Here is a 13,741-nt window from a genome sequence, read left to right on the forward strand (position 1 = left end):
CTACTATGGAAGCATGAAAAGTCAACTTTAGCACATTTTCCTACTTCGACTACGAGAAACCGAGCTAAACAAGGAAGGAGGGGCGGAAGACTAATCAAATGAAATCCAAATGAGCTAAAACTGTCCAGATTAATTCTAGACATCCCAAGGATAATTTCTTATGAAGAGTTCCAGAGCTAGTTATGAGTGGAAGGCCTTCAAACAATCAGTCCAATTTTCTGCAGAAGCAAAACTGGAAAACTGGACCTGTAAGAGGTCCAGCAGCGTTTCCGGCCCAACCACTATACCAAAAGCTCTGAAATTTTACCAAGATGATCTACACTTATAGTGGAACATTTGTTATGAAGAAGTCATGGTCAAAATATGAATTCTTGATAGAGATATAATTGAAGGAATAAAGGAGCCGAAAGTGCTTCCTTATCTCCAAAATTCATCATTCCTTATCTTTGAAATTCATCATTCCTTATCTCCAATTATGCTTCCTTATCTCCAAAACTCATCATTCCTTATCTCCACTATCATTTGTTTCAAGCCAACTACTTTGGCATGGTAGCCTATAAATAGAGGTTACAATGAAACACTTCAACACAATTCATCAACAACAATCTCTAAGATTAGCCAAGCCTCTCTAGAGCCACCCCTCTCTTTCTCTTACCAGTGATCACACTCCAGTCCTAGTCTTCTCAGAAGTCGACGGTCAGTGCCACCAAACCCTCTGTTAAAGTGCTTCGGTCCTAGTCTCCTCAGGAGTCGACTGTAGTACCGCGACCACAACGGTTACGGAACCAGCCAAGCAAGGGTAACGCCCTCGCAAACCAGCCAAGCTAAAGTCACGCTTTAGCAAGTTCTCCTCACTTCCTAGTGGTTTTTGCTCTGCTCGATCTACGACGTCGAGTATTGATTGTGTGATATTGAAGAAACTAAGCAAAAGTCCTCATCACAAGGCACAAAGACCCTAGTGACGAGGTTGGTGCTCTCCTCATCTACAATTACTTGAAAGAAGTCAGGTCAAGGGACACCCCGACGACTGCACCCGAAAGGTGCTGGCACGCCCGCGCAATAAAAGAGACTGTTGACCAGCTGCAGCAAAATTGGAGCCAAACAATAATAACCACCAAAGAGATTTAAATAGAGGAAGTTGGGTTTAAACTCACTGGTTCCATAGTGGTGTCATAGGTGTCAACCCCCTGAACTTTGGGCCTAAAACTAGATTGGTCCTTAAACTTTTTTTTTTTTAATCATATTGGTCCATGTACTCTCAAACAACATCACCCGAGTTCAAATTTTGAATCCGGGTCCAAAAATGACTCCATTTGCTGAGTTAGAGCCGACATGGGGGCCCACACTTCAGCTTTTTAAAACTTGAAGGAGGGCAGAATGGACATTTCTAATTTTTTTTTCTCTATATTCTCTCTCTATCTCTCATCTTCTCTATATCGGAGACTCGCGAATTGGAATTGAGGTGAGACAATTGAGGCTGCGTTGCCTCTGCGCCGTTGGAGGACGAATTGACGGCGTTGGGCTCGTCCTTCCTCATTCTGACGGCGTTGATTTCTCATCTCTTAATCTCTCTCTCTCTCCCTCTCTCTCTCTCTGTTTGAAATCAAAGCCCCCTCTCCGCCTTTGAGAATCGATCACGAAATCAAGAAGGTGAGGTTGAATTTGAGGGACGCGGATGCGGTGGTGATCAGTGGTGGTGGTCGTCTCTCACGTTTGGGCTTCAGAGTCTAGAAACACAAATCATCAGAACCTAATCGATGGGGTAGGGAAGCTCGGTCAGAAAAGGGTTGTGGGGTAGGGCCAGCCTGGTCATCGAGGCGCTTATCAGGGAGCGTTGAGGTGCTGGGCTCGGAGCCGGTTCAGGCTTTACGGGAGCAGATCCAGAGTTTTGTCATGACGAACTAGGTTTCTGAGAAATCCAATTGGGTTTTGTCATGACTAAATTCAATTTCAGTGAAAGCTTTTTCTTGATCTGGGTTTGTGATTCAATTTTAGAGCCCAATTTCTGTGTTTCAGGGTCCAGTTTTGAGTAGCAACAGCGGGGTTTCGAGCTCTACAAGAAGTCCTTCGATGAGAATTGCTTATAGGTGCAAGGTTGCAGCACAAGATTTTCTATGAAGAATTTGTTATCAAGGCTTTCTACAAGGCTGAGAAAGCACCCAGAGGGTAGGTAATTTTGATTTGATTGCTCTGAGTGGTTTTTATTTCAGTTTGGGAATTTGGTCAATTGGATTGAGAAGTTGTGTTGCATCTTATTTGCAGCATTGTGTTGAAACAACGGTGTGCTCGCATTGATCGGCGCTAATTAGAAATTTGAGAGGGTGTGGAATTTGGTTGAGAATTTCAGTGTAGTGGGTGGTGGGAGCTTGTGAGGTGTGAAAGAGAGTTGGGTCACTGGGTGGGGAAGAGAGGATCAAAATTCAAAGCCTAGTCGGAGAAAGAAATCGGAAATTAAAAAGAACCAGTGTTTCTGGCGGCGGTGAGGGGTGAGGCCAAATTGGGTTTGAGTTTGGTTGTTGATGGGTTCGGAATGGCGTGGAAGAAGAAGAAGGAAAGGGAATTGAATGGGTTCAGAAGAAGAAGAAGAATGAAATCCTCTGATTTTTTTTTAAAAATCTTTTTATTCTGAGAATGTCCAATCTACCCTCTCTGGGGGTTTAAAAATCTAAAGTGTGGGCCCACATGTCGGCTCCAACTCAGCAAGTGACGTCATTTTTGGACCCGGATTCAAATTTTGGACTTAGGTGATGTTGTTTGAGAGTACAAGGACCAGTCTGATTAAAAAAAAAGTTTAAGGACCAGTCTGATTTTAAGCCCAAAGTTTAGGAAGGTAAAATGAATTTAATCCAAAATTAAATCTGCAAGATACTAGAGCTAAGTGTTGTCTTTTCCTTAAGCTTTCGTACATAATTTTTCTTGGAGGTTAGATATGATAAGGTTTAGTTCATCAAACTCAACTTCTGTTAATTATACGTTCACTATCCTCTTGAAAGGGTGTTCAAAATTTCAAATCAAAATGCATTTATACTTATGTGGTCAAACCAACCCTATACCTTCATAGCAGGGATTTGGGATTTTAAGAAGCTTCATCTTTGATGGTAAGAGGGACTTGAAGAAAACATACATAATATGCATTTTTTCTTTCGTGCCATGTAAGATGGATTGCAACCACATTTACGACAATGTCCATATGTGAAATGTCTTTTTCAAAAACAAAATTCGCACGTGCAAACGCAGCCCTTCCACACGTGCGGCTAGTATGAAATTAAACAAATGAAAATATAAGATAGAGTTTAAGATAAGTGAGTAAGTAATACATATATATTTTTTAGAGTTAAATACTGTTTACTCCCTATACTTATAGGGTTTCATCGTTTCAGTCCCTGACGTTCGAATTTCACCTAAAAACTCCTCGAACTCTCAATTTCCTCCCAATTAGCCCCTGCCATCAAGCTCCGTCTAAATTGTCCGTTAAATTGCTGATGTGGCATCAATTTCACGCCAAAATGTCTATTTTACCCTCACGATTTTTTTTTCTCTGTTTTTTTTTCTTTTTTTCTTTTTTCTTTTTTCTTTTTTCTTTTTTCTTTTTTCTTTTTTCTTTTTTCTTTTTTCTTTTTTCTTTTTTCTTTTTTCTTTTTTCTTTTTTCTTTTTTCTTTTTTCTTTTTTCTTTTTTCTTTTTTCTTTTTTCTTTTGACCCCTTCTTTTTTCTCTCTCTCCCCCTCTCCGTCTTTACCTAGCTCTCTCTCCATCTTCTTTCAACTAAAGAAGGAGGAGAATCTGGACTTGCTCGCCGTAACCTCATGGAGCTCGAAGATGTTGGATGCTTCACCATCCTCATCACCGACGATTATGAAATCAGCGAAAATCCAAACCAAACCATCTTCAGATTCTTACCTTCCCCTAAACCAAATCAAATCCCTATCAATACCAACCTCAACCTAAACCAAATTGATCAAATCCAACAAAGTCCAAATCTTTACAACTCCTCAGATTCTTACCTTCACGAATCGGTCCAGCCCAATCTCGATTCCGATATGTGTTTGTAGGGGAGGCGACCGAAGCGATCCGAGTCGCGATGGGGGACGTGGAGGTTGTGGTGGTAGTGGTGGAAAGACTAGAGTCGCCGATCAGCCATTTGCCTAGAGTTTCAAGGTGGACATTGACTCGATCCACACGGCCGGTGCCTGAGCCGGTTGCCGAGAAAGCCTCATCCTCACCGATCTGGATTGTGGGATTTGGTTAAGAATCTAGGTTGTGGGATTTGGTTAAGAAAGTGGGTCAAGTACTGTGATGTGGATGTTGTTGGTTTTGGTGTTGAGCTTGAAGAGGTCGAATCAAAGAGTAATGAGGTCGAATTACAGAGAGGAGATCAGAGAGGAGCAAGAGAAAGTCTTGGCCGACGACGTCGTTTGGGTCCTGGGCCGCATGCGCTCCGACAAGGGCTGGTAGTGGGCCGCGGTGGTTGCGGGTTTATTCGAGGTAGTGGGCGGCAGGGGTTTCCGGGACGAGAAGTTTGCGGCGCTTGGGGAGTTGGGAGGTTGGGGTGGACTGTTGTTCTTCTGGTTCTTGTTTGTCTTGGGATTGTGAATTTGTGGATTGGGAGAGAAAGAAGCGATCGAGTTTAGGTTGAGAGGTGGCGGTAGGAGTGGAGGTGGTGGTGGAGGAATTGCGGTTGAGAATCCAATCGGTTGTTTTGAGAGCTGAGTTGCTGCCGGTGGCGGCAAAGGCTTCGGTGGCGAGGTCGTTGGGAAGCCCATGCTTAGCGGCTGCTCCATTTGCATCTCCACATGGTGGAAGAGCAAGGGTAAAAAGAAAAATGAAAAAAAAAAACAGAGAGAAATTTAAAATAAAAATAAAATCAATGATGAGGGTAAAATAGACATTTTGACGTGAAATGGACGCCATGTCAGCAATTTAACGGACAATTTGGACGGAGTTTGACGGCAAGGACCAATTGGAAGGAAATTAAGAGTTCAGGGACTTTTTAGGTGAAATTCGAAAGTCAGGGACTGAAACGACGAAACTCTATAAGTATAGGGAGTAAACAGTAATTAACTATTTTTTACCATAAAAATGTGTGAGGGTCCTTTTTGAATTAAACAACGACTAGACCAAAATCAACCTAATAATTTGATTAATGGGATGACTTTGTATGTGATTAAGATCATATGAAAAACAAATAAGGCTTAATAGCATGAAGCATGGTGTGGGAGCTAGAAACACACTGCGGTGAGAGAATTGGATAGCTTTTGGATTTCGGGTTTCTAGAAAATTGGTTTGACTGAGATTGTGGAAGAATGTGGCTAAAAGTTGGGTTTATGCTTGAAGGCTTGAATGCGTGATTATTGAAGGTGTTTCAAAGTTTTATGGGTTTTGCTCGATTGTGCTGGATTCCCTTTGCATTGGCAAAACTACCTTTTTAAAGACTCCATTAGATTTGATGTTTCAGAACACTTTGATTTCTGGGTAAAGAAAGGTCTTCTTAATCTATACATAATATTTGCCTTAAATTTAGGAAAGAGATGCCTTCTTGGGAGATGAGGATTTTGAATAATGCAGGGGTTATTGTAGCAGTCGACATATATTATAGTAGAAGCCACCGTAGTGACAAAAAACAGGGGACGATGTATATTGAAAGTTGGAGTTCTTTGTTTAAGGAAGGGGGAACGATTCCCTTAACTGGTCAAAAGGTTTCTATTTCAATGTCTAACAGAGGAAATCAATTGTACTTAGGAATTTTGGCTAACTTTGTGTATCAGGTTGTTGCGGGGAAGAAGGTGAGTTTAGAACGAAGAAGAAAAAGGGAAGTTGGGCTTTTCTTATATGGGCTTTGGGTTTCAAATGAGAGGTTGGCCCAATTCTCATGTTCACCATTTCAGTCATTGGGCTTGGATTTCGGGCCCAAAATCGAAATCACCAACGACACTATATCAATAGAAGAGCATTATGTGTTTCCGTAACCTTCCACACCACACCCACTTCTGCAAACCCCAAGAGTGTAGTTGCTTGGGTCCACATGCATAACATGCGGTTCTTCTCGATATGTAACTTTTTGTCTTTCCGAATATGGTTTGCATGTTTCCTTTTTAAAGTTGAAATGTGCGTATGGCATGTCTCGTGCTTTTTTGAGTTTTAAAAACTAATCTCCAGTTATTATCTTTGCAGAAGTCTGGGCTTCTCCCAATCTCTGTGCAGAAAATACTGCAATTTGATGCTCCAATCTCTCAGTTGCGTTTGCATCCTAATCAGGCAGTTCGGCTGCCACTTATATATTCTTGCTTCAACATGGGAATAATGAAGTGGTTGAACAAGCACTGACTTCATTAACAGAGGAGCTGGAGTTATTAAAAGGGATGCTGGAGAAAGCCCTGGGCCATGACGATGGGGTTCTTGCATGTTCTAAATCATATTCAAAATGTGAATTGTCTGCATTGATTAAATTTGATTTGAAGGTTCTTCTGTCATGTGTTTTCTTCAGTGGGGGTGATAGTTATAGTTTGATTGGCCAACCAGACATTGCAACCCTATATCTTATGAGGTGAAAAGTTGGTAGAGTTATTATTGAGAAATTTAATCCTTTTGACTTGCCTATTATGGAATATGTGGATTTGCAAGTCATTGTTTTGAAGACGTTTGACAGGTTAACAGTAGTTAAATTCTTAAGTACATGCTCTTTGTCATATCAGAGTAGGGGAAAATCATCAATGGATGTAACCTCTGATAAATTACTTAATAGTGAGTCTTTGACGAATGAACATTCGGTTGTGGTTCTTGAGAATCTGAGAAAGTACAGTCTGTTTTTTGTGAAAGCTCTCCATGTCTCTTCTCCTCTTGCAGTTAAAGTAACTGCGCTGGATTGGGTACAAAGATTTTGTGAGAATGTTATTGCTTTTAATGAGAAATCAGACACAGAAACTCGTTTCTATGAAGTGTATGGTAATGATAGAATTATTGGGAACATGCTTTACTCAATTCTGGATGCTTTACTCAATGCTTTACCAAAAGTGAGGTCACATGTTGCAATAGTATTGGAGCTGTTACTCCAGGCAAGGCTTGTACATCCTGTTTACTTTTATAGCATGGCTGAAGTGGTGTTGGGTAAACTCGGTGATCCTGATAATGATATAAAAAATGCATTTGTTAGACTGCTTGCTATTGTTGTACCTACTACATTGTATGCATGTGGGCTTCATGATTATTGGACATCTTCTTCATCTAGGGCTGGTGCTGTTCAGGTAGGCAACAGTTCTAACATGCAGTGGAAGCAAGTGTTTTCCTTGAAGCAGCTCCCTCAGCAACTTCACTCACAACAACTAGTGACCATATTGAGTTACATATCCCAAAGATGGAGGGTGCCTCTTTCTTCTTGGATCCAACGGCTTATTCATAGCTGCAGAAGTTCAAAAGACCTTGTTGCACGTCAACTCGAGGAAACAGGAAATGTCGCCACTGGTGTGTGGTTGGACATTAAAGTGGATGATGGTTTTCTTGAAAAACATTGCTCAGTAAATAATCTGGCTGGTGCTTGGTGGGCTGTCCAAGAAGCTGCTAGATATTGTATTTCCACACGGCCGGCTTCGGACTAACCTAGGTGGGCCAACCCAGACTTTTGCAGCATTAGAGCGAATGCTTTTGGACGCTGCACACCTATTACAGTATGATAGTGAACAGACTGATGGGAACTTGAGTATGATAGGGTCTTCTGTGTCAAAGATAGCCAGGTCTATAGAGTCACTCCAAGCTTGTGAATGAAGTTCCCTTACAGCTGAAGGGCAGCTTGAGAGAGCAATGGGGTGGGCCTGTGGCGGCCCAAATTCCAGTGCAACTGGAAATGGTTCAAGCAAGACTTCTGGATTTCCTCCTGAATTTCATGACCGTCTCACGAGGCGGCGACAACTACTTTGGCAAGGTAGAGAAAAGGCATCGGATATTATAAAAATTTGTATGTCACGAGATGGCCTTTTCAGGTCTCCGGGAGAGATCTACCCGGCCAGGTCTGGTGGTGATTGTAGAACGTGGCAGCAAGCTTACTTGAATGCACTAAAAAGATTGGATATCACTTACCACTCTTTTGCTCGTGAGTTTGTAATATTAAAGTGATATTATTTTTGGCACCTATTTGATGTCCATACGAGTTGTGAAAGTATAAACTCTTGTTTCATGTATTAGGCACTGAACAAGAATGGAAGCTTGCACAGAGCACAATGGAAACTGCTTCCAGTGGATTGTCTTCTGCAACCAACGAACTTAATATTGCATCTCTCAAAGCAAAGTCAGCTTCAGGTCATACCTTCTCTTTCATAGATGCTAAATATCTTCCACTTACATTAGTAGTAGATATTTCTTATGAAAATAAATGAATACATATTGTTATAATTCTATCATGTTCACAATCGACACACGGACAGACAGACAGGCAGACACAAAACCATCAGGATTATGTATCTATAAATCATCTGATATGCTGGTTTTATACTCGACAGGTGATTTACAGAGCACGGTTCTTGCTATGAGGGATTGTGCATGTGAAGCCAGTGTCGCACTGATGGCATATGCTGGTGTTTCAAATTGTCATTCTACTTTAACTTCTGAATGCGGTTTTATGCTTGAAGAGGTAAAGTTTACAAGTGACATCCTTTGAAGTTTTATTATTAAATATTAATACAACTTAATTGGTATTTGTTCCAAGGTTCTAAAAAACGCTAGGCGCTAGTCGGGCAGAAATCCGGGGACTAGCCCCCAGGGGCCTAGATGGGGACTAGGCGGTTTTTAAAAAAAATAATTTTTATTTTATTTTTATAACATATAATTATATAAATACAAATATAAAAGGTATTATACTATTATAATGTTTAAAAATAGTGAAAAATACTTGAAATATGGATAAAATGTTCAACAACAATGAAATAATTAGTTCTTAGAAATAAAAAAAAATTACAAATTTTATTCTTACAAGGATATATATATATATATATATATATATATGCAATCACATTTACCAAAACAGAGCATATATAATTCCATAACAGAGCATAATTAATTTGAGCATACAAGTATACAATTACAACCTGTCAATTGATTATATTCCCATTCACAAAGGCCAAAAAGAGCGATTCAATTAATCAAGTCCCATCCAAAACTGCCGAATATCATTATTTCAAAGGAGATACATAACCAAAGGTTCATTATAATAGTACACAATTAAAAGGGCATAAGTGTGCTAATATCTCTATTTGCATATACTAATGGTACCTGGCATCAGCTCGCTTGTTGGAAACAATTTCTGCAACATTGCCTCTCTTTCAAACAGAAAGTCCTCAGCAGTAAGAGAGTCACTAAGTCCAGTGTCTTCAACAAAGACCCGAGCAGCTTCTATTGCTTTCTTTCCCATCATTTTTTGCTTTCAAAGCCCAATCAAAAGTTTTATGGTACCTAGCAAGTATAATTTCCTGGACTTCAATATAGAACTTCTTTGTGTCTGAGATAGCAAAAATCATATCAAACCATCCATTTCTTTCCTAGAATCTGGACATGAACTAGAAGCCTCAAACTTAAGAACCAAGGCATTGAGCAAACTAAAAAAAACAATAAAATGTCTATAGGAGAAATCAATTATGAGCAAAAAATTCCAAAATACACATAAAACAGAAAAGACATATTGAACTAAACTTGATCCACACAATAATCGAAAACCAAGACCAATTGTAAATCTGAAATACAATGTTAGCAATAGATATGATTTTTAAACAACGGTTCTATATACTAATCAGCGGTTCTATATACTAGTCAAAACAGCCAAATAGCTCCAAGAATCAGAAACACCAAAGCCCAACAACTTAACAAGAGATTCAGAGACTCACTAAGCTTGAAGAACCCAGAAATTGAACCAAGTCTTCTGCTTTGTTGCTTGACAGCTTGAAGAGGAGTCAAAGCGAGCAAACCAAGAGTGAAGAGCCGGCGCCTTTGACTGGAAAGTGAAAACCCAGAAAGAGTTCGTGAGATTATGAGAATCATGATTCATGAAAGCCAGAAATTCGATAAACCCAGAAGTTTGACTTACCAGCAAGGCAGCAAATCAGCAATGTCACCGTTGTCACGACGTCACGGGCGACTCGGAGTCGGAGAAAGGCTGATAATAGATGGCCCGTGCGGCCGAGAGAGAGAGAGAGAGAGAGAGAGAGAGAGCCGAGCCCTATCTTCGATTTGGGTAAATTGGGATTAAGTATGAAGAGTTAAAAAAAAAAAAAAAAAAAAGGGACTGAAATGCCTAGTCGCCGACCTGCCCAGCACCGCCTAGGCGGCCGACTTTCTGCCCAGCGCCTAGCTTGTTCGACTAGATAGAGAGAGAGAGAGAGAGAGAGAGAGAGAGAGAGAGAGACCAAAATCGGAACGGGGTGGTGGCACCTAGCGCCTACGCGGCAGCCTAGGCCGATTTTTAGAACCTTGATTTGTTCTAATATACGCATCAGGGACAAATATTCTATATGAATATTGTTTCTTTTACCCATGTGGTCTTAGGTTCAAACATCCTCATGGTACCTATCGGGCTATTTGCTAGGGTTTCTTCACTTCCTTGTCGCATAAAGATTTGTAGGGTTTGGCAGGTTGCCTCAATTTCAACCCCTGGTCTGCGAAACGGATTCTGGGATCAAAAAATTATAAAAATATGAATGTTCTTTCTTTTAGCATATTTATTTGTCCCTAAGACACAAAGGCGATTAATAGGTTGCTTACTAACTTCATAATATATATATATAAATGAAACAGCATTGTACATCTCTAGTATGAACCCATTTATCAATTTAAGTCGTGGTCCTTTGTTTTCATCTGCGATTATGATTTAAGGGCTGCTATCCAATGTGACTTAATTTCCTTTGTATTTTTATTAACTCTCCCGTTGTGTTGAGAGGGATGGTTTCTTATATGGCTAATACTTTTACATTCATCAGGTCCTTGCAATAACTGAAGATCTACATGATGTTCACAGTCTAGGAAAGGAGGCTGCTGCAGTTCATCGTTCTCTTGTGGAAGACCTTTCAAAGGTTTCCCTCGTCCCATATTTAATGTTTTAACATCTTTGTTATCTATGTTTTTTTTTTTTTTGGTTTTTTTTTCTTTGGTATTTGTTGATTGTAGTTTTATTTGTTCCTGGTGTTCAAGATGATAAATGTTTCTACATTGTATGATTTACTATTTATGTTGATAACCACCTTTGTTAGTAATTTTCTGTATAATACACGAATAATACGCGCACTGATATATTTTTCGTACTTTGTACTTTTGAATGGTATTCATTAAATTTTCCGTACTTTTAATTAAAAAAGTAATATGCATGTATTATAACCAATTTTTTACTTTTTTTTCTTCCATATTTTACACGTCATTGCACAAATGATATTGAATTAATATTTTAGAATTTAAAATTTGTTGATTAATTAATTGAAAATGCTTTGCTGAACTTTTCAGTGAACTGTTAAATGACATTGTCTGAATAATACACGTATTTTTTCTGTATTATACATGTCCCGTAGTTTACTAACTATGATAACCGCCATATAAGCTGTTTGTTTACATCTTGGGCAGGCAAATGCAATTCTTTTTCCACTGGAAACAGTATTGTCCAAAGATGTAGCTGCTATGACTGATGCTATATGTAGGGAAAGAGAGACCAAGATGGAAATATCTCTGATTCATGGACAAGCCATATACCAGTCCTATTCTTTAAAAATCAGGGAGGCTTGCCAGACCTTAGATCCCTTGGTGCCCTCACTTACTTCATCTGTGAAGGGGCTCTATTCTATGTTGACCAGGCCTGCATGAACTACAAGTCTCCATGCTGGGAATCTTCATAAAGTATAGTCACAGTCTTGTCATAAATTATATATTGACATCAAGGAGAATATATAGCATGTTTAGCTAAAAACAAACTCTCTCTTTTATCCCTTATAGGCTCTTGAAGGACTAGGAGAAAGCCAGGAAGTAGAATCGCCAGTAACTGATGTATCAAGGCCAGATCTTGCTGCTGATGCTGCTGGGTTTGATGACAAGGAGAGAGAGAACCTCTCCATGTCAAATGGTGAGAGCACCAAAGATTTTGTTGGCATTGGACTTCCTTTGGAAGGTAAAGGATGGTTATCTCCACCAGACAGTATCTGCAGTAGTAGTACAGATTCTGGCATTACCTTGCCTGAACTGAGTCCTCCAGGTAGCTTCAATGATCAAGAAGATATAAAGCAACAGCTTTTGCACGGACCTAGTAGCAGAGATGCGATAGATTTTCAAAATACCACCCTTTACTCTCAAGCTGATAGCCAAGAAATTTTGGATTCTCCGCACAGATCAAAATTTACAGACGCAGATAACACTCATATTGGTTCTTTCAAGTCAGCACCTAGTGACGTAAATGAATATCCACCGGCTCCAGCATCACCAAGTGATGAACCTGTCGGTGTGTCCTGATACTTCACGTCCTTCAAATGAGAACAGAGAGGTGGTGTTTGAGGGTAAAGATGAAATATCCTCACTGAACAAGGTTATAATTAAGGATGAAACTCGTGATGCTACATATGCTTATAGTCAAGTGGGCAGGGGTAAGCATGCTTATCCCATAAAATCTTTTACCTGCACTGTGTTTGTTTTGCCTTTTCTCCTTAGTGTGTATATTTGCTGTTTCCATCTAGCCCTTGCTCACCAAAAGTGCCTACCTTGGTTATATTTTCCTCACTTTTATTGTTTTTATTTTATTTTTCATTTTTTATATATATTTGGAATTAAAAAACACAATTAAATGGATAATTAAGTAGAAAAGATGATTATGGAGTATTGGATGACATCGAGTGCTAGACTAGTAAGCGCATTACAAGATTAAAAATATTCGTCAATGAGTTGAAAGGAAGGAAGAGGACAGTAATTTTTTCTGTTGTCTGGTTGAAGAACCTTCAGCTGAATCAGCTCCATGATAAGGAGCAAATATAATCCCAATGTTCCAGTGCAATTAGCCATTCAAGGGGTAGAAGGGGAAATAATTTAACAAGGGGTGCAACAGTAGATCACTTTGTTTATGAAGGCTAACTTTCCTTGTCCAGCTCTTCTATGCTTACATTTTGTTCTTCCCTCCATGTAACAAATTGTGGAATACTTGATTTAAATCAAGATTCCATCTCCCAGGACATAAAATTAGTTGTGAAAACTTTTTGAAATGTAAATTTTACATTAACAGGTGTATGACTTATACAGAGCAAAAGGTATTCCGCTGAGAAAATAGAAAATGAGGATGGGGGAATGCTAGTTCTCTTGTAATGGGACATGATGAATATAACTTTATTTTTTTTTGGACGAAGAGTAAATTTTCTGTCTCTACTTTTAATCTATGAAGATACATAATTGCTCTCAAGTCAGTCTTGCCATACCTGTGTATATTTTGGTCTTCTTACTAGGTAAAAACCCTTATGCAATGTCAGTCTTGAGACGAGTTGAGATGAAACTAGATGGTCGAGTTATATCTGACAACAGTTAACTGCTTCTTCTGGAGATCTTATTATGTTAGATTGGTTGTAATAATTGATATGACTGTGGACCTTTGTGTATTCTCAGAGAAATTAGTATCTCCGAACAAGTGGACTATCTACTTAAGCAAGCCACTAGTGTTCTCAATCTTTGCAACATGTATGAAGGTTGGACACCATGGATTTGAACTTGTGAAGCTGGTGCCTTCTATATGTACGAGGCGTATTAATT

General features: G+C 39.5%; 1 protein-coding gene across 1 annotated transcript; it reads left to right on the forward strand.

The window, feature by feature from the left end:
- Window positions 1-7,757: 7,757 nt before the first annotated feature.
- LOC121049771 lies at window positions 7,758-12,605 on the forward strand. Its single transcript, XM_040507883.1, has 6 exons — window positions 7,758-8,081; window positions 8,174-8,287; window positions 8,488-8,618; window positions 10,954-11,046; window positions 11,588-11,857; window positions 11,954-12,605. The coding sequence occupies exons 1-5, from the start codon at window positions 7,793-7,795 to the stop codon at window positions 11,822-11,824; spliced, it is 864 nt and encodes a 287-aa protein (XP_040363817.1). The 5' UTR covers window positions 7,758-7,792; the 3' UTR covers window positions 11,825-11,857; window positions 11,954-12,605.
- Window positions 12,606-13,741: the final 1,136 nt, after the last annotated feature.

This window comes from Rosa chinensis, chromosome 6 (genome assembly GCF_002994745.2).
Source record: "Rosa chinensis cultivar Old Blush chromosome 6, RchiOBHm-V2, whole genome shotgun sequence".
Lineage (NCBI taxonomy): Eukaryota > Viridiplantae > Streptophyta > Magnoliopsida > Rosales > Rosaceae > Rosa > Rosa chinensis.

What these genes read in the sequence shown, in the direction of transcription:
- LOC121049771 (XM_040507883.1), top strand. Translation starts at nt 7,793, where the DNA reads ATGGGGTGGGCCTGTGGCGGCCCAAATTCCAGTGCAACTGGAAATGGT. An exon ending in GCGGTTTTATGCTTGAAGAG is followed by an intron (nt 8,619 to 10,953) that starts GTAAAGTTTACA and finishes TACATTCATCAG; the next exon opens with GTCCTTGCAATAACTGAAGA. An exon ending in TTGTGGAAGACCTTTCAAAG is followed by an intron (nt 11,047 to 11,587) that starts GTTTCCCTCGTC and finishes CATCTTGGGCAG; the next exon opens with GCAAATGCAATTCTTTTTCC.